Source organism: Bombyx mandarina, chromosome 11 (genome assembly GCF_030267445.1).
Source record: "Bombyx mandarina strain Sakado chromosome 11, ASM3026744v2".
In the NCBI taxonomy this organism is placed as follows: domain Eukaryota; kingdom Metazoa; phylum Arthropoda; class Insecta; order Lepidoptera; family Bombycidae; genus Bombyx; species Bombyx mandarina.
Window position 1 is genome coordinate 458,775 of NC_143218.1, and position 20,218 is coordinate 478,992.

General features: G+C 36.1%; 2 protein-coding genes and 1 long non-coding RNA gene across 3 annotated transcripts; 1 reads left to right on the top strand and 2 right to left on the bottom strand.

Annotated features, from left to right (window-relative positions):
- Positions 1–984: 984 nt before the first annotated feature.
- Positions 985–19,077, top strand: LOC114250483 (uncharacterized). Its single transcript, XM_028184372.2, has 13 exons — positions 985–1,229; positions 2,407–2,526; positions 3,421–3,577; positions 6,171–6,355; positions 6,766–6,981; positions 8,492–8,706; positions 10,257–10,367; positions 11,643–11,747; positions 13,169–13,381; positions 13,918–14,029; positions 15,447–15,557; positions 16,797–16,949; positions 17,628–19,077. Exons 1-13 carry the CDS (start codon positions 1,098–1,100, stop codon positions 17,781–17,783), a joined length of 1,986 nt encoding a protein of 661 aa, XP_028040173.2. The 5' UTR covers positions 985–1,097; the 3' UTR covers positions 17,784–19,077.
- LOC149501874 (uncharacterized) lies at positions 2,493–4,890 on the bottom strand. Its single transcript, XR_016323914.1, has 3 exons — positions 4,249–4,890; positions 2,963–3,109; positions 2,493–2,769 (listed from the first exon to the last, which is right to left on the bottom strand). It is a non-coding gene; the product is annotated as an uncharacterized LOC149501874 (long non-coding RNA).
- A 341-nt stretch (positions 19,078–19,418) lies between the features above and the next one.
- LOC114250472 (U6 snRNA-associated Sm-like protein LSm4) lies at positions 19,419–20,006 on the bottom strand. Its single transcript, XM_028184355.2, has one exon. It carries the CDS (start codon positions 19,875–19,877, stop codon positions 19,458–19,460), a length of 420 nt encoding a protein of 139 aa, XP_028040156.1. The 5' UTR covers positions 19,878–20,006; the 3' UTR covers positions 19,419–19,457.
- Positions 20,007–20,218: the final 212 nt, after the last annotated feature.

The following is a 20,218-nucleotide window of genomic DNA, read 5'->3' on the forward strand; positions in this document are numbered from 1 at the left end:
TCTTATATAAAACACGTTTGTTCTCTTTCGAAATTACTCGTTTTTTGTTTAATTTACTATTTTTATTAGTTGAATAAATGTATGCAAAATATGTGTACTGCGCATGCGTCAACTATAATGCCTAAACTTTCTACGCGGTTTTAATCGTGAAAAAAAAAACAAATATAAATCCTGAAGGAGCAATTAATTGGTATACAGTTTAATTAAAAAAATTCAAAAATAAATAAATGAAATAATGTGCATTGGCGTTAAGTTAGACCAAATACATTTTTTCCATCCTCCTACTTATCATTATGAAGGTATAATAAAGATAGGGTGTTCACATAGGTAATATAAACAAATAAGTAAATATGTTCATTATTTATCTTTCAAGAGATAATGTAGGTATACATTATAATAACTTTTTTACACAGTCGAAATTATATTCCTAACATTAGTAAAATAACATTTTAATACGATAGGTAAGAGGATGGAAAAAATGTATTTGGTCTAACTTTACGCGAATGCACATTATGTCATTTATTTATTTTTAAATTTTTTTAATTAAACTGTATACCAATTAATTGATCCTTCAGGATTTTTAATTGTTTTTTTTTTCACGATTAAAACCGCGTAGAAAGTTGAGGCATTATAGTTGACGCATGCGCAGTACACATATTTTGCATACATTTATTCAACTAATACAAATAGTTAATTAAACAAAAAATGAGTAATTTCGAAAGAGAACAAACGTATTTTATATAAGAACAATCTAAAATGAATATTTACGAGTCATTAAGGACGAAAAAATATTAAAAATTGCAATCGGGGGGCTAACTTGTACATATATTTTTAATATTTTTTTTTAAATAAATAAATGCAGAACAAACAATTATTAACAGTGAACAATCAAGAACAAATGATGAACAAACGAATTAATAGAAAATAAGTAGAAAACAGGAAAGAAAAGTTTTTTTGAGGGGCTAACTTCAGTCACCTGCAATTGAATGTCAAATTGAAAAAAAATCTATCAAAATGGCCAAGAAAAAGCTGTGAAGCTTCCATTGTTTTGAAAAATATTTATTAATTTTTTGTAAAAAGAAAAAGCCCAAACGAAAATGAAAGAAATTAATATTAACATAGAAGGTTACAATGTAAATGGTATCTGCGTCGGTTGTTTGAACTACAATCGCAGGATGTTCTGTTGCAACGATGTTAAGGAATGCTATAAACTATTAGGAAATATCGACGTAAGTACTGTAATTCAATACAATTATCACTAATCTATCTACATTAAGACTTTTAAAGGATATCTTGGTCAGTTCGCCTACTCTTTTAGTCATAAATCAAGAGTTTTTTTAATAATAAACAAGAACAGAATTCATTGGATACGACATTTTTCTTAAAAAAAATGTTTTTTTAAAGCAGTTTTTCTTGAGCGCATTATTGTCGATAAGCCATGAGTTAAAAGTAATAACTGAATCCGCGAATAAAATTCAATGGCGGGATTGCTTTGCATTGCCTTTAGTGTAAAAAAAAACAAGCTTTTGACTACATAATAAGGTTTGAGGTTCATGAAATTTACTCATGTCTCAAAGTATGAGACTTCGTCATGTGTGTTGTCATTCACTGTGTCAACAATCACTAACAACAGTATTAGCAACTGCTCAAATAAACCTGAAATTTAGAAAGAGGTCCTTGAAATTAGATTGTAAAAAAATTAAACATACTTTTTTCTGTATATCCTTCCGGGATGACAATGATTCTATGAAGTAGTTAGAAGCTCCAACTTGCTTCTTCTAATAGGACCTCACAAAACTGAAATATCTGATTTATCTTGTAAATGTGACAATGTTGTTTTAACATATAATCTCTCCATTAACTAAGAATGAAACAGTCACTACCACTGACCTGACTTCACACTGAGTAACCCATGATCTGTCTTCCAATCTAAAGCAATAATATACATAAAAAATTAAGTTGCATAAAAAAACCTCAAAAAACTGAAATAGGAAACAGAATAGACTGAATAGGAACCAATAGGATTGGAATTTTTTTTGTATGAGAGATTACTGGTTGCCCAGAGGCCATTCCAGTTTTACCAAGCTAAAGATTTCTTTATTTGCAGATCTAATCGGTATAAACACATTGTAAATGCGTCATTGTTACTCAATATTATCAAACACTTCAATTAAACAATTTTTTTTATATATGTGCATATTTTTTATTTTATCATGTACGAAATGTATCCCCTATGTATAATATAATCCCATATATTTAAATTCCCATTGCTTATACACGGTTTCCGTATTCGTATATTAATGGAACATATACCCCACGAATAAAGAGTTTTTACTATACCATCAATGTATGGTTGCATTAAAATGTGTATGATTCACCAAAAATTTAATAAAATCAAACTTTTAGGTACCAGACGGTTTAACAGTTCAAGTATGCTGGGAGTGCTTTGCTGCCATCAGAACTATAAAAAGATTTCAAGAACAAATTTTAAAATCCTACGATATCCTCTATGATTATTCTAAAAAGGTAAAAAAAAACTATTGTTATAATTTGATAAAAAAATTATTATAATAACAATTATAGTTTCCTAATATATAGTATTCATTAAGATGCATCTGACGCACAGAAACTTAATTATTTTTACTGTATTAATTAAGATTGTCAACTTATATTTTTACTAGTCAAATCGGACTTGCTTTGCTGGCTGATCTTTGATCAAATAGCTACTGATTTTCACAGGATCACTGGCTAGGTCAATCTGAAGATTCCCTGAAAATTTCATCAAAATCAACCCAGTTATTCCTTAATCTCTAAGGAATATACATACACATACTGAAGTATATATACTTAACAGATATAAAAATAAGTTAGTTGTAATTATTGCTGCTTAATGTTCATAAAAAAAAGTTTGATTAAAAATAATTAAGTCTGTATGTGTAAATAATAAAGCAGAAATTAGTACCGTTTCAATTGTGTGCATTTAGAAGTGGAAAACTTAGTCAGCAATCTACCGAAACCGGGCTGTAATCAATTATCATAAGAATTTATGTTTTGGTTAAGGTTGACTTTAATTAGTACCATTCGTATTGTTACTTTTCTGATAAGTTATCTGAAATAAAGAAAAAAAGGTACAAAGACCTAATCAATATTGTTAACTATAAAATGTGAAAAAACCCTTGAAGTTTGTTTGTTGTACTATCAAATGATTCAGTATCAGTCGTAAGTGTAGGCAACCGATTTCTAGAATGGTTAAACGTAAAGATGCACTGGGATTTTCCTGGTAAAAACCTTCCTGTTCGCATTCATAACAGATTTCTGGATGTAGCCCATTGAATGTTGCCATTAATACTAACTGTATTTTAACATGAGCAGTAAAGTGCAGCCATATAAAGAAATTTTTACCATTGTTTGTTATTACAGTACATGTTTCTAAATTCACCGAAGGATTTAACAAAACATGCGACTTCGCGACTGGTTATGACCCCAATGGAGCTCACAACAATACAAGACAATGAAAGTAATCTGTCGAATGAAGTTCAAGTGAAAATTGAACGTGAGAATGGTGATGCATTTGTTGGTAAGACTTTCTTAATGTGATAAAATATTTTTAAAATGATTTTAGGGACAATCTTAGTTTTTTCCATTAAAATCTAATAGGCATCCCTAGTAATTTTATTTTTATTTATTTTTTATTATGGGTGGACGAGCTCACAGCACACCTGGTGTTAAGTGGTTACTGGAGATCATAGACATCTACAACGTAAATGCGCCACCCACCTTGAGATATACGTTCTAAGGTCTCAATATAGTTACAACGGTTCAAACCGAAACGCATTACTGCTTTACGGCAGAAATCGGCAGGGTGGTGGTACCTACCCGTGCGGACTCACAAGACGTCCTACCACCACCAGTAAATACGCAAATTATAATTTTGCGGGATTGATTTTTATTACACGATGTTATTCACTGTGGAAATCAATCGTGAACATTTGTTGAGTACGTATTTCATTAGAAAAATTGGTACCCGCCTGCGGGATACGAATGCATCAGACGTCTTATCCTTTAGGCCACGACGACTTCAAATTACTGATTAAATCACTATTAGGCATTGTTGAGACCATAACCTTTTTCAGACCCCAATATTTTTGCTTTCTCTTTTGTTTTTATATAATAATATTCTGTAATTTATAGGAGTAAACTTATATTATTAATTGTTTTTTGAACAGCTTTCGGTAGCTTAGTACTCACCAGACCCTATAGACGTCATGATGTGAAATATTATGTTCACCATACCCATATCAAGATGTCTACTTGAAGTCTCTTCATGTGTTATTATGTGTTGAGTTTTTCAAAAGACAACATTCATTGCTTTATAGTAAAAGGTGGCACGATGGTAGTTCCTATCTTTATTCTTTCCTGCTGTTCCTACTTACCTTGTGATCAGTAACGACACATTAATTTCGTGGATATCACTGCTTATTTTGAGCTAGTTCTACTTAAGGCCTCTTTGAATGATGTCCGCTCTGAGATGTAAAGGACAAACCCGAAATCCATACAAACTTGGGCCTGGCGTTACAGTGCTAGAATTTGGGCACAAGTTACAATACCTAAGAAGGTTTCATGAGCCCAATTTTCAGGTCTCCCAGCAATGGCCAAATTGGTAAAATCAGACAATGTTTACATTTTAGGTTATGTTTATTGTTCGAGATATTTTAATAAAAACGATATTTTTGAGGCTGTTTCCTACTAAAGATGAGTATTTTTTTACGAAACCTGTTGCAGCAACAGGTTGCTTTAAAATAAAAATGGAACCTGTTACGAGAAATCGCGCGTTAGGTTGTTTACGAAAACGAACGAAAGCCAAAAATTAAAAACAACTTAATGCGAAACGCGCTGCGCACGAAATGATTTTTTTAAGGGATTTTATGACCTGGTAACTAAGACCTTTAGGTCAGTCTTGTTTTAATTTTAATGAAAACTTTTTTATATGAAAAACTATATTTATATCATAACTTTTTTATATAAAATATAAATCATTACGTGCTCCCATATTATCTCATCACATTTCATTTCATTTTATTTCATGCCTTTTTTATTTTTATTTTTTATTGCTTAGATACCCATCGACGAGCTCACAGCCCACCTGATGTTAAGTGGTTACTGGAGCTCATAGACATCTACGACGTATATGCGCCACCCACCTTGAGATATAAGTTCTAAGGTCTCAGTATAGTTACAACGGCTGCCCCGCCCCTCAAACCGAAACGCATTACTGCTTTACGGCAAAAATAGGCGGGCGGGAGGCGCGGACTCACAAGAGATCCTACCACCAGTAAAATTATTAATGTAACTACACCATAGAAAAACTCAAAGTACCAAATCGACTTTTTCATGTTATATTTAAGATTGCCAGTTGAAAATATTTTGAATTGCCGCAGTTGCCGATATGATTTCGTGTCATAGCTAAATGGCACAGTTATTTATTTCTTTTAACGATTTTTGTTAGTAGATTTTGGAGCTTTACGTTACGTTATTCAATGAGATTAAGTTTATAGTCTGGCCAGCGAATCATGGCACAACTAAATAGCGGCAATCCAAAATATCTTCAGTTGGCAACATTAAAGATAACATAACACTATTTGATACATTTGTGTTTTTCTATGGCATAGTCATATTAATAAAAAAATGGAAAACTACCCTTTCATGCTATATTTAATGTTGTCAGTTGTAGATATTTTGAATTGCCGTCATTGTAAGTAGTTGTGTCACGATTCTATGGTCATACTCTATTTACATTGATTAAAATACCTATAAAAACAGTCATTTATCCTAAAGCAAAAGAGTATTAATTATTTTTTACACTCGATTTCCACTAAATCGATCCTATTTTATGGATGCTCTAATTCTAATCCGCACGTTTGTGGAGCTAGTTACGTATATTGAAATAAGTGTTGCAGATGTTTACAAAGATTGTTTAAAACAAAAAATTGAATTCAACTTATTTTCTACACTTGGCCATTGTCAATGAAGCTAAGATTTCAATAGGTTAATCAAGCAAAATAGACGAATTTTTTGGCACATATTCCATTCGTGTAACGCTTAGGCCCAAAATGGGGTTTCTCCTTTTGGCAACATATTTGGCTTTTCTATCTGTACAACAAAAATTTCAGAACCTGATGCATTGCTGAACGAAGAATTGAAAGTGGAAAAAGATCAAGAGGAAGATTATGCAGATGATTTTCAATCTCAAGACGCTGGAGTCTCGTCCGAGGAAGACGTCAATCTTTTGTTGTTAAAAGAGGAGAAGGAAAAGCAGGAAAAGAAAAAGAGAAAGAAGAATAGAAAAATGGCAAAAGTGAGTTTTATCATAAAATGTATGTAGTTGCAATGATGATATTGTGGGCTGATGATGGATTCACCGAGCTAGTGAAATTGAGGTGAGGCTAGGTACGCTCACGGGGCTCAAACTGGGAGTGTTGCTAACACTGGCCCTAGCAAGAGCAGTGCTTCGCAGAATCTACCACCGGATCGGAAACGCGACCCACTGAGAAGATCCGGCGAGAAACTCAGTGGGCTATGATGATCATGACTGTTTGATAGTGTGAGACAGTTAGAGAATATTATTCAAATTTACTTACACAAATTGTTCAATTTTTAACATTATCGATATGTAGTCCTGTGAAACATTCATTGTTAGTCCACAAATCAGTGTGCAGCTTAGAATCCATCTAGATCTGCATTCAAAGATTTCTCTTATGATTTCAGCCTGAGAAAAAAGAAAAAATATCCCGCAAATTGAAGAATCTACCCGTGAACCAAGTTGAACTGTGTCACATGCAAGAAAGCGAAATGTGGGTAGTGAGAAAAAATGATGTCGAGAACGAATACTTTCAATCGTTGAAGTATAAGTGCTCTGACTGTCTAATCGGCTTCAACACGGCGAGACTCATGTGTGATCATATGGAAGGAAAGCACAGACCTGTGAGTGTATATAAGCATAAAAGCTAAAACTTTCAGTTGAGTCATTTTAAACAGTGCGATAATGCCAGATTAACCTGTATTTATCTATGTAAGGGAATCTTTGAATGTCATTATTTTTTAATTCTCTGGTAGTCTAAGGGGCTATTTATTGTGATGATCAGGTGAGTTCACGGGCTCAACCTAAGAGAATTGCTAACACTGGTCCTATATAATGAGGTCACAGGGGTCAGCTACCATTATCTTCGTGGCCTCTAAGATAAGACGTCCGGTGCATTCGTATGTAGCGATGCACCGGTGTTCGAATCCCGCAGGCGGGTACCAATTTTTCTAATGAAATACGTACTTAACAAATGTTCACGATTGACTTCCACAGTGAAGGAATAACATCGTGTAGTAAAAATCAAACCCGCAAAATTGAAATTTGCGTAATTACTGGTGGTAGGACCTCTTGTGAGTTCACACGAATAGGTACCACCGCCCTGTTATTTCTGCCGTGAAGCAGTAATGCGTTTCTGTTTGAAGGGTGGGGCAGCCGTTCTAACTATACTGAGACCTAAGATCTCAAATCTCAAGGTGGGTGGCGTTATTTACGTTGTAGATGTCTATGGGCTCTGGTAACCACTTAACACCAGATGGGCCGTGAGCTACAACGGAAAAAATCCTGCATCTTGCCCTTGTCCCACACAATCATGTGTGTTTGACATGGTCGGCACAGCATATACTCTCATTATTGTTACGCGCAGTAGTTCGGGATAAATAAAAATGTTCCACCAAAGTACAACTTAAAACTGTATTCAACACTTAGAACACTTAAACACTTCACGAACACTTTAAAACTCTCAATTCGCTTGTTCCGCTTCGCTTCAGGTGATCCGTTCGCTGTTTCGCTTCGAGTAGTTCCGATTACTGACTGACTTCGTGCCATCCCTACAACGCTTTTATAGTCGATACGACATCCCTAGAATCAACTCCGGTCACCGTCCTCGTCGAACCCGTCGCTTGCGACGAAGGGCTCGACGAGCGAACTAACCCATAGACACAGCCCACTGAGTTTCTCGCCGGATCTTCTCAGTGGGTCGCGTTTCCGATCCGGTGGTAGATTCTGCGAAGCACTGCTCTTGCTAGGGTCAGTGTTAGCAACTCTCCGGTTGAGCCCCGCGAGCTCACCTACAAACGTTAGGGCGAAGCTGAAATAGCCTGTCAAGGCTATCAGCATAGGTAGGAAAAAAAAAAAAAAACTAGAATCATCGAGAATATTCTACACATCTCTAGCCGTAGTTTCCGATATCTGTCAATAGATGGCGTTGTAATTCTCGAGCATTCTGAATCTTTCGATATTCGTTCGACTATTCGGCGATAGATGGCGTTACTCATACCGGCGTAACATTATGCTGCATCCCTGTACGGTCTCCACTTGACATGGCTTGATGGTGGTGATGTACCACCGTCCTGCCTATTTCTGCTATGAAACTATTGAAATCAACGTCCAGTAACGGCTCGTTAATTTCAGAAGGGCGCCGGCAGCCACAAGTGCGACGTGTGCAACGTTTATCTGCTCACGAAGGATAATTTACTGCTGCACAGGTCCTTGCACCAGATCGCGTATATGTGTGTTAAGTGCGCCTACAAAACAACCGTCAAGAAGATTATGTCGAAGCATCTTTATACCCACAACGAGGGTATGAAAGAAGAATACGTCTGTTCGATTTGTGGCAGTGAATTCGGGTGAGAAATTAGTTAGTTAGCTAGTTAGATTTATTTTTTAATTTATATTATACTAGCTGACTCGGCAAACGTTGTTTTGCCATATATAAGATTTCTAGGGAATTTCTAGTGTAGAAAAAAAAACTAACTTATTGTAAGTGTGTAAGGATGTGGTAAATGAGTGAAAGAGGCGCTGTGAATGATGAGGGAATATGAAAATAACAAAACCTCATTCAACCATATAATGCCCCATCATAACAAACAAAAAAATGTCCAAAATATAAAAAAAAAAATTTAGGGGTGGACAACCTTTATCACTTAGAGGTATAAAAAATAAATAGTAGCCGATTCTCAGACCTACTGAATATGCATATAAAATTTAATAAAAATCGGTCAAACCGTTTCAGAGGAGGTAACTAACATTGTGACACGAGAATTTTATATATAAGACTAGCGACCCGCCCTCGCTTCGCTTCGAAAACTGTAATTTATTATTGATTTAATCACTATTTAATGGATTTTATTATACATATAAACCTTCCTCTCCAATCACTCTATCTATTAAAAAAATCCGCATTAAAATCCATTATGCTATTAATTCTTTTATACCTATAATCAATTTATTTTGGTAACATACCATAGAGGAACGAAGGAAACCGAAACTGTTTAAATATACGTTATTTTATAAAATTAAATTAAGTTACAAATGGGATCATATTATAATTAAAATTATTTATTCAATTTAATTTAAAGAGGGGTCCTCACATAATTTGAATAAATTTTTTTTAAACTATTTTTTTTATTATTATCTTTTTATTTTAATTTTCAAACATCGATGCTTTAGTGTCACAAGAGTTTAACTATTATTACCTGTGCTTAGTTGGCTCCAAACTAAACATCTGTGCTTTAGTGTCACACGAGCTTAACTATTATTAGCTGTGCTTAGTTGGCTCCAAACTAAACATCGATGCTTTAGTGTCACACGAGTTTAACTATTATTACCTGTGCTTAGTTGGCTCCAAACTAAACATCGATGCTTTAGTGTCACACGAGTTTAACTATTATTACCTGTGCTTAGTTAGCTCGAAACTAAACATCGATGCTTTAGTGTCACACGGGCTTAACTATTATTATCTGTGCTTAGTTGGCTCCAAACTAAACATCGATGCTTTAGTGTCACGCGTGTTTAACTATTATTACCTGTGCTTAGTTGGCTCCAAACTAAACATCGATGCTTTAGTGTCACAAGAGTTTAACTATTATTACCTGTGCTTAGTTGGCTCCAAACTAAACATCGATGCTTTATTGTCACACGAGCTTAACTATTATTACCTGTGCTTAGTTGGCTCCAAACTAAATATCGATGCTTTAGTGTCACACGAGTTTAACTATTATTACCTGTGCTTAGTTGGCTCCAAACTAAACATCGATGCTTTAGTGTCACACGAGCTTAACTATTATTACCTGTGCTTGGTTGGCTCCGAACTATGTAACACTCGATGAAGTTGCTTTCGAAGAATACAGAATCCTAGTTCAGTAGAAATCCAGTTAATATATTTATTTCTGTTTAGGACAAAATCGAAATTGAATTACCACAAAGCGGCTTGGCATCAGGAGAAGCCACAGTGCGACTGCTGCGGTAAAGTCTTCGCCAGTAAGATGACATTAAAATATCATTTAAGGTGAGTATACTTTTTGAGTGCAAATATTAGCATAGACGGTGTTCAGTGGTCACCGGAACGCGTAGATATGTGTAGACTTAGCTTCTACAGCCAGGAAATGAATATGTTGAGTCTTTATATCGGGCAAGGATTAATAAGACACGTGTTCAGTTAAGTGAGTAACGTATATTATTACCTAACCTAACGTGCTATCGACAGCCCGAAAATCCCGAGACTGACGTAGCATCATTGCAATATAATTACCGCTAACACATACATATAATTGTTAGTTGCTATGGGGACATTTGTGGTGCCTATAAATACACAGATTGTAGTGATAGTTCGCTTAATTATGCATTGCTTTATTTGTAATTCCACTTGTACAATCTTTAGATATCTGCTCGCTACAGAATACACTGCTTTTTCTTCCTTTTTTTTAGACTACCGCCTTTTTTATTATGTCACGTCGCCATTACTGCCATTGCTTAATTTATTTACGGCCAATGGTTACAAGACCTTATAGCAACTGCCATTGCTCTCACCAACAGTGTTGCTATTTGGCAATCCGAAAATTGCCTTAACTTTAAAATGATAAATTAATTATTTTACAACAAACCTTACATATGAATGTTGCCACCGCCAGACTTGAGATAGAACTCTTAATACTATGTATTATATTTATATTGTGGAAATAGCTCTTACCGGCGGCTTCACTCCCTTGTTCAAGGCGAAGTGTCAGTGTAGTTATCGGTTGAAAATCCGGTCACCGTCCTCGTCGAACCCGTCGCGACGAAGGGCTCGACGAGTAAATTAACCCACAGACACAGCCCACTGAGTTTTTCGCCGGATCTTCTCAGTGGGTCGCGTTTCCGATCCGGTGGTAGATTTTGCAAAGCACGGCTCTTGCTAGGGTTAGTGTTAGCAACGTCGTCAGGTTTGAGCCCCGTGAGCTCATCTACTAGTTAAGGCGACGCTGAAATGGTCTCTCAAGACCATCATCTTAGGTAAAAAAATTATTAATAATATATTTATAAATACTCGTTTATAAATATGGACAAAATAATGATAATTTTGCTACTTTGATCAAACAAACCTGCACACTGCACGAATGTTTCCTAATGTGGGAATCGAACCCACGACCCTAGCAGCGGTACCACTGCACCGGCCAGTTAGTCGATGCGGGCAAAGCAACATCGCCTAGCTTTGTTCACACAATGTATATTTTGTTTTACATTTAAAATAGTTAATTATTCAATTGATCATCAACAAAATTATAAATGATTAAAATTGTTTCAGAGTAGTGCCTCAAAATAAAGAGGAGAAGCCGAAGGAGAAACTGTATATACCGTGCAAGGGATGCAGCAAAGTGTTCCACTCGAAGAAAAGCTACAGGGCTCACGCGTGGGTACCTACCATATCCAAGCATTTATGTATAGTTAATGGTAGTAGGACCTCTTGTGAGTCCGCACGGGTAGGTACCACCACCCTGCCTATTTCAGTCGTGAAGCAGTAATGCATTTCGGTTTGAAGGGCGGGGCAGCCGTTGTAACTATACTGAGACCTTATATCTCAAGGTGGGTGGCGCATTTACGTTATAGATGTTTATGAGCTCCAGTAACCACTTAACACCAGGTGGTCTGTGAGCTCGTCCACCCATCTGAGCAATATTTTTATTGATAAAAAATGACGGAGTGGCTGGTTCCATGGTGTTTTTAAAATGTTAACCTCCAGGTTGCTGACCCATTCTCTTTATCATTATCCATTGACTTCCATAGTGACAGTAATTAAGACTCACATTCCCAATAAATTCCTTTTATTACATTCCAAGTGTACAATTATAACAACAGAGAGCTCCATAGATAATACACATAAAAGAGAGCTCCACACCGTTCTGCTGCTCGAGCCGAAAGAGGGCCCTGAAACTGCGATACATGGCATTGCTGCAGTCCATGGGCGACGGTAACCACTCAACCACTCACCATCAGGTGGGCCGTATGCTCGTCTGCCTACAAGGGCAATAAAAAAAATCTATAAGACATATATTTTTTGTATGGAAACTAGCGACATCTTGTAGCAAATGCCCCTAAACTTATAAGGCATTTAATTAATTGTAATTGTTGTATAACTAAACACGGAAAATAAAATTATAAATATAAATGTATTTATTTGTTATAGACAAATTGATTAAATTTTATCAATTTATGGTTTCTGAAAATTTATAAAATCCTTCATTAAAAATAAAATATAGGATAGGTAATATGTTACTGCCATCTACAGGAGCAATGAGAAACTAATCGAAGCGAAGCCATCTAGTGGTCGACGTCCGTAAACATTTTTGTTGAGTGCTTGAGTTATAACTAATTTATGTGTATTATCTATGAGCCGAAATGTGTTGTGCGATTAAATTATACTTGTAACTACTTTAAGTAGAACAATGGGGGTAGTTTCATTAATTTTCTTGAATACCGTCTTAACCAATTGATGACTTGCGTTGGACTTCTAACAGTTAACCAACAATTTTAGCACTGAGGAAACAGTTAACTCTAACTAATCTTAGTTAACTAAATAGCAGGATTCGCCTTGCGGTAGAAATTGACATAATTAGTTCAGTGTGCCACTTTTTTTTTTATTTTATTTTTATTGCCCTTGTAGGCGGACACGCATACGGCCTACCTGATGGTGAGTGGTTACCGTCGCCCATGGACTTCAGCAATGCCAGGGGCAGAGCCAAGCCGCTGCCTAAATATAATCATGTGCCGCGTAGGTCACACGGCAATCATAAGGTTAATGAATTCCTCTCACCCGCTCACGCGACGTTCCAGGGTGGTGCATTCGGGGATGACGTATCCGTGCCCGATATGCGGGAAGCTGTTCCAGTGGAAGCGGAACCTGGCCCGCCACACGAGGAACCACCGCGAGAAGGACACGGGCGCCGTGTACGAGTGCCGGGAGTGCAACAAGACCTTCGCCAGCCGTGACTGCTACGCCAACCATCTTAGGCTGAGCAAGAAGCACGCCCCGCCAGATTCCTACGTGTAACGTTTTTTTTTTTTTTTCGATTGTACCAGTTTGGCTGGCAAAAGGAACGTAGCCCATACAGCCAGGATCGTTGAATAAAATCACTGAAAACAGGTAGCATATCGAGGCGTGAAAGCGAAATTGTTGCTTAATACGCGACATTTATCTTTGCAATTAAAGGTGCAAAAGGTTTTATTTGGTATTAGTAACTCGATGTTTTTAATTGAACTTCAAGTATGTTTCCTCAAATAGCAGAAGCTTTTTTTTTTTCCAAATTTTAAACTTTAAATGATTCTCCTGTAAACTTGTAAACATGTCGCTTAAACCAAATAGCCCCTCGATATGATATTAGTCAAGTGAGAGAGAGACCAAGCAATGGCTGGACTTAGGGCCAGTGTTAGCAACACTCCCGGTTTGAGCCCCGTGAGCTCACCTACTAGCTCGGTGAATCTAGATGAACCCCTTGACGTTACCAGAATAGGTAGAAAAAAAAACCACAGGTCCAGCGCAGATGTGGTCGTAACTTAATTTATCCACTTTTTTCTGTTTTCAGTCACGAATGCAGTTTCTGCGGTAAGAAGTTTGCAACTAAATGGTGTATGGTCGACCACGTGGACTGGGAACATTTGAAGATCATAAAATATCAGTGCAGCGTTTGTTTTAAGGTAAACAACAAACATATTATACTATATGTATGTATGTGACGGGGTTGATGACTTTTTTTTTATTGCTTAGGTGGATGGACGAGCTCACAGCCCACCTGGTGTTAAGTGGTTACTGGAGCCCATAGACATCTACAACGTAAATGCGCCACCCACCTTGAGATATAAGTTCTAAGGTCTCAAGTATAGTTACAACGGCTGCCCCACCCTTCAAACCGAAACGCATTACTGCTTCACGGCAGAAATAGGCAGGGTGGTGGTACAATAAAAAGTCTGTATGAAATAATGAAACGATTCATTAAATGAGAATTAAAACAGGTGTTGCCGATGAATTTCTGGAATATTAGTTACAAAAGAATAATTATCACTATTTAATACACGTCATTTTGGATCCTCCCGATCCACTAACGGTGCTTTTAGGTACCTCAAGCACCGGTCACGAACCCGCGAGTAAATTGATCCATAGACACAGCCCACTGAGTTTCTCGCCGGTTCTTCTCAGTGGGTCGCGTTTCCGATGCGGTGGTAGATTCTGCGAAGCACTGCTCTTAGCAGGGCTGGTGTTAGCAACGTCGTCAGGTATGAGCCCCGTGAGCTCACCTACTAGTTAAGGCGACGCTGTTATAGCCTCTCAAGGCTATCAGCTTAGGTAAGAAAAAAAAAACGATTTAATTATTTAATCATACCGAGCAACATAACTAATTAATAATAATGAATAGCCTTTGCAACAGGCACTTGGGAAAGACTCAAAAAAAATTGCAATAATTAGTCAGATAGTAATGTGTTAGGTTTTTAAGATACTACTAACATAGATTATAAATAATACTTACTAAAAATATATAGGGTTTCTTTACTGAAATAAAGATTTAAAAATAGCGATAACTTTGATTATTGGAGTGTCTGTTTGTAATATTGAAATAGCCTCTTTTTACTACATACATATGAATATATGTATATACGCTACATACACTAAAATAATATTTTTAACAATTTTTGTCTGTCTGTTTGTTCCGGCTAATCTCTGGAACGGCTGGACCGATTTGACGGGACTTTCACTGAGAGGTAGCTGATGATATAAGGAGTAACTTAGGCTACTTTTTTTAGACTAGCTTCGCCCCGCGGCGTCACCCGCAGTTATTGTCATACCGCGCGCAACATTGCGGGCTTCGCCTATCAATAATCAAATTTAATGTTTCCGAAGCGAAGCGAGGGCGGGTCGCTAGTTATAAATTATAAATATATTATAAAATAAATTGCATATTTCCAAAACTGAGGGTAAGTTGAATCGATAGAAGAAAAGTTTAAGTTTCCCTCATGATCGGGGAGTGCCTCAAAAACTACTGCAAAAATATTTCAGTGTTTTAATGTCGTTTCTCATTGTTACACGTATCTCAGTCTACATTGCGTGTTTTGTTTGCAGGCTTTCAAAACTTCAAAAATATTAGTGGCCCACGTCAATAATATTCACGGCGGCAAAAAGAAGGAGGAGGAAAGCGAACGTCTCTGTGATATCTGCGGGAAGTCTTATAAGGTAGGTCTGTGCATATTTAACGCAGGTATGTTGCCAGTGCTTGACACGCTTAACATTGCGATACGGACTACGGTAAACACTTTATACCAGCTGGAGCGTGGCCTAGTTCAGGTTGATGGACGAGCTCTGGGCTAACCTGATGATAAGTGGTTACCGGAGCCCATAGACATCATCATTCTCCTGCCCTTCTCCCAGTCGCCTAGTGTCGACGCAACATACTTTCTCCTTCCATACTCCTCTATCACACACCATCTCTCCGCTCACTCCCTTCTGACACATATCGTCTTTCACGCAATCCATATCTTTTTCTTAGGTCTACCTCTTCTTCTAAAGCCTTACACATTCACAGTTAAAACTCTCTTAACAACCTCAATGTCATAGACAGAACCCATAGACATTTACAACCTAAATTCCGCCACCTACCTTGAGATATGAGTTCTAACTGTTCTCAGGTTTTACAGTACAACTATACACTGTAATGTGTTTTTTTTCAAACAAAGCGAATTAATTTTAACTAGTGGTTCCGCAGTAGTCGAAATTCGACTATAATTAATTGAAATTATAAGTTTAAACATTATTATGGTTCTATTGTCAAACACTATTATAATTCGATAATATAAACACAGTATTCGCCAAAACTGTACTATAGATAAATAATATTAAAGACAAACATTATTAATCTAATCTCAATTCGATCACAGACTTTAAACAATAATAAAAGTTTCACAATTGACTCGTCAGTCGACAATATCATAATATAGCTTGACAGTTCCGTCTGTGTGAAACGTAACACAAAAAAATAATTATTTTAACTTAATGATAAAATCATAATTCAATACGTTGTAAAATATAAGAATATAATATGCCTAGTTATTTAACTGTACAAGATATTGATATAATTTTTGTGATGATTGAGTCTAAAAACTCATGCATGAGTAATCTAAGTAGAGAGAACGAAACTCCATGTCATGACTTTAATACGGAAATGATGCGAACAATTGTTGATTTACTATTAATCTTAAAACCACAATTACGGTCCTGTACAAAACATTTCTGTAGTGAAATAGATTGTAACAAATGAAAAAACTATTTCGATGTTATTTTGATTCTGCAACATGCAACTTTGCTAGACGACTTTTGGTCATTCTCCTTTCATACTCCTCCGTCCGCGCAATTTTCGTAAAAAAGGGGTACAAAGTTTTTGCTTCACGTATTAATATATAGATTTTTTTATTTAAGACAGAGAAACGACTCAAAGGCCACGTTTGGGCGATGCACACGAAGAGGTCGACGGCGAAGAGCTTCAAATGCAAACTCTGCCCGGCCACGTTCACTTGGCAGACCTCTATATACAAGCACATGAAGATGATGCACGACAGCAAGAGGAACAAGGTGAGGTCGTAATGCAACAAGAGAGCGGTGGCCAGCGGCTTGGCTCTGCCCCTGGCGTTGCTGTAGTCCATGGGCGACGATAACCACGCACCATCAGATGGGCCGTATGCTCGTCTGCCTACAAGGCCAATAAAAAAAAGTTACATATGAACTAATGTAAACACTCACTAAATTCAATAGTAGGCTATAACGATGGATAACCACTGGAAATTTTTATAAAAAAAATGTAGTCAAAGACATTCCGTTTTAACGTCATGCCCAAAAATTTAAACTGTTTTCCTCCTAATTCTATGAATCCCTAGAAGCTACTAGAATAGGTCGGAAAAAAGTGTTCCTTTCATGTGGACCATGAGCATTGTTGCCATGTCCTAAAAAGTAATAGATGCTCTATGAGAGCGATTTGGATAAATAGGGGAAATTGAGAAATTGTCTCTGACATATTTCTGTATAGGAGCTATCACTATTCACTGGTAATCCAATGTTTTGACTATTTTTTCCACTAACTACTCTTGCGCTCTAATTTGTCTGGAGAATGGGAGAAGAATATATTTCAGATTTTGACATCATGTCTCAAGGTACTAGAACACTATAACGTGAATGCTCATATTGTGATGTACATATATATTGGTGTTAAATAAGGCTTGCTATGTTGAAAAATAAAATTCTTTTTTTTTTCAGCAAACAAGGTCTCAACCAGTTAAGAAGGAGGATCCGTATCCGGGTATCGAACTGGCGAACCGCGATCACTATTTCCAACAAAATATTAATTTAATGCAGAACATTGTACAGTCGGTACACGTGCAACCCTTGGAGGTAGTTCACAATTTAGGTTAAAAAAGTTTAGGTATTTTTCCTCTGAAAGACTTTAGTGTCTCTTCCCAGTGACCGTCTTTTGTTAAATTAGATGTGTCTACAAATGTTCCAAACTAATCAACACAAGTCACGCTCTGTTGTGACCATGTAAACATATGAAATAAACATTTTTATAAGAATAATTATAATGGATCCTAAACACTATTTAAAACTTCGACTTTAAATGACTCCGATATTTAATTATTGTGAATACCGTAATTTTGTATTGTCGGGGTGAATCTTCAAGTTGCAGTGGCACCACCCAAATCGTAATAGGAAGAGGGAGTCAGATTCATCAGTCCTCAGTCTATCAGTAACCATGAGGTTTGCAGCAGTGCCAAATTACCAGGAAAATATTACACATTACTGGGACTATATTTTACTTTTACTCGTACTTGTCTCGCATTTGTTATTGTTTTCATTGGCTCAATACTTTACGGTTTTCATTGGCTTGAACGACCCACCATATTAAATCGTAAAAGCAGTCTTAATAGATATAATGATTGAAATGTTTACTAAACTATCACATGTATGCACTGCACTGTACCTGTTAAAAACATTCCCCAGAAAAGTATACAAAAATTCAATTTTTTATTGCCTATTTATTGATTAATTATTACAAGATTTTCATTGACTATCCATTGAAAAAAAGGAATCAAATTAAAATTAATAAGTTGTTATTAGTACCCACATTTTATGATGAAATATTTTATTGATGTTAAAAGATAAACTGTTGAACATTCTACAAGAGGAATAATTTTAATATAATCATTTATCTCTTCAATATGTACTCCTCAAATGATTATGTTATCTTTGAAACAAATTTTTAGATGTTTTGGGTTACTGATGTAGGGGCTGCAAATAATTCAAAATAGTATTTCTTATTGTGAACAGCAATATGAATATTTAACTTTAAATTAAATTTTCAATATTTAGAAGACATTACGAAAAACGTAATGAGGTATTAAGTTTAACAATGATATGGTTACAATTAGACAACTCTGATGAGATAGTCTGATGGTCTGTCAACTGTGATAATCAGGATCAACATCCTGACTATGGAACTCCTCATCTCTTAGCAGCTTAGAAATTAAATAAGTGTTCCATTCAAATGTGATAACTATCTGTATCAAGTTTCAAGGATCATCATTAAAATATTGCTTTTAAACTGTTTTTTTTTACTCTGTTTATTACCATTTCATTAAATAATGGGTATTGCCATATTATACTATAGTATTATTACTTTAAGTGTTTTTGTAATTAAATGATTTCAGTATACTTTGATTTTTTATATATATTGACACGAATTGAATAGTGTGAAAACCAATTAAAGATATAAAAAAAAAGTATTTTCTTAAAATATCAAGAAATTATAAAGTTGTATCCCATTTTAGATTTTACAGAGATATGGGTAGCTCAAATATTTTATATTAATGGATTGATGAATTTATAACTACCTGTGCATCTGCAGTTTCCAAATTACTTGGATATTATTGACTTTCAATTAATTCTGCATCAGAATTATGGCTAATAACTAATCTTGGATTTGGTCAAATATATGGCTACTTTGTACCAGTATGTACGGAGGAATATTGAACCTTAAATGAAACAAAACTATTCCTTAGCCAAATAACTTAATTTATTAAAAAACTTATCTTACATTTTATTTTTATTTTTGTTCTGTGGTCGCGGGTTCCCGCCGCCACGCGCTAGTGGAGGTGCTCTGCCACGGTTACCGAATGCGCCTCGGCTACCACCACGGCCACCAGTCCTCATGTTTTGCCCGCGTCCCTTGGAAACCTCGTTACGACCGCGCGCTTTCACCTGTGTCTCCTCCTTCACCATGTCGATGACCTCGTCCGGTATTCTCAAGTATTTGATCGTACTACCACGTATATAACATTCCGGCATCCTCCAGAACTTGTCGCCGTCTCTCGACGTGCAAATAACTTCACGTAAATTAATGTTCATCCAATTATCGCAGCTTACGAGATGACCATTGTAAGTTTCGCCATTTTTCAATTCGACAAGCATTGGGTGGTTCTGCGCTGTCCGTAACAAAGACAGCGGCAACATTTTGATGTAATGATCAACTTCGTTTCGAAGTTTATTATTTATTTGTATTAGAAGTTTATTTTCCTACTTTCGCGTTGTTTGGTGTATTGTCAACTTCTTGTTTTTTTAGGTTACTTTAGGTTGACACTGACAGTGCTCAGTTCTCAGAAGACGCACAGATAATACACTTAATATTTGAGAAGAAGTGAAAATTGCTTCAATGGTAATGTAATGAAGTTTGTGAACAAGAATTTACAAGTAGACGAGTCTAACTCGAGAGTTAAGGGACAGTTCTAGTAGTAGTGAATCTTGTGATGATGACGAATAATAATAAAACAATTTACGTTGCACACCATTGTATT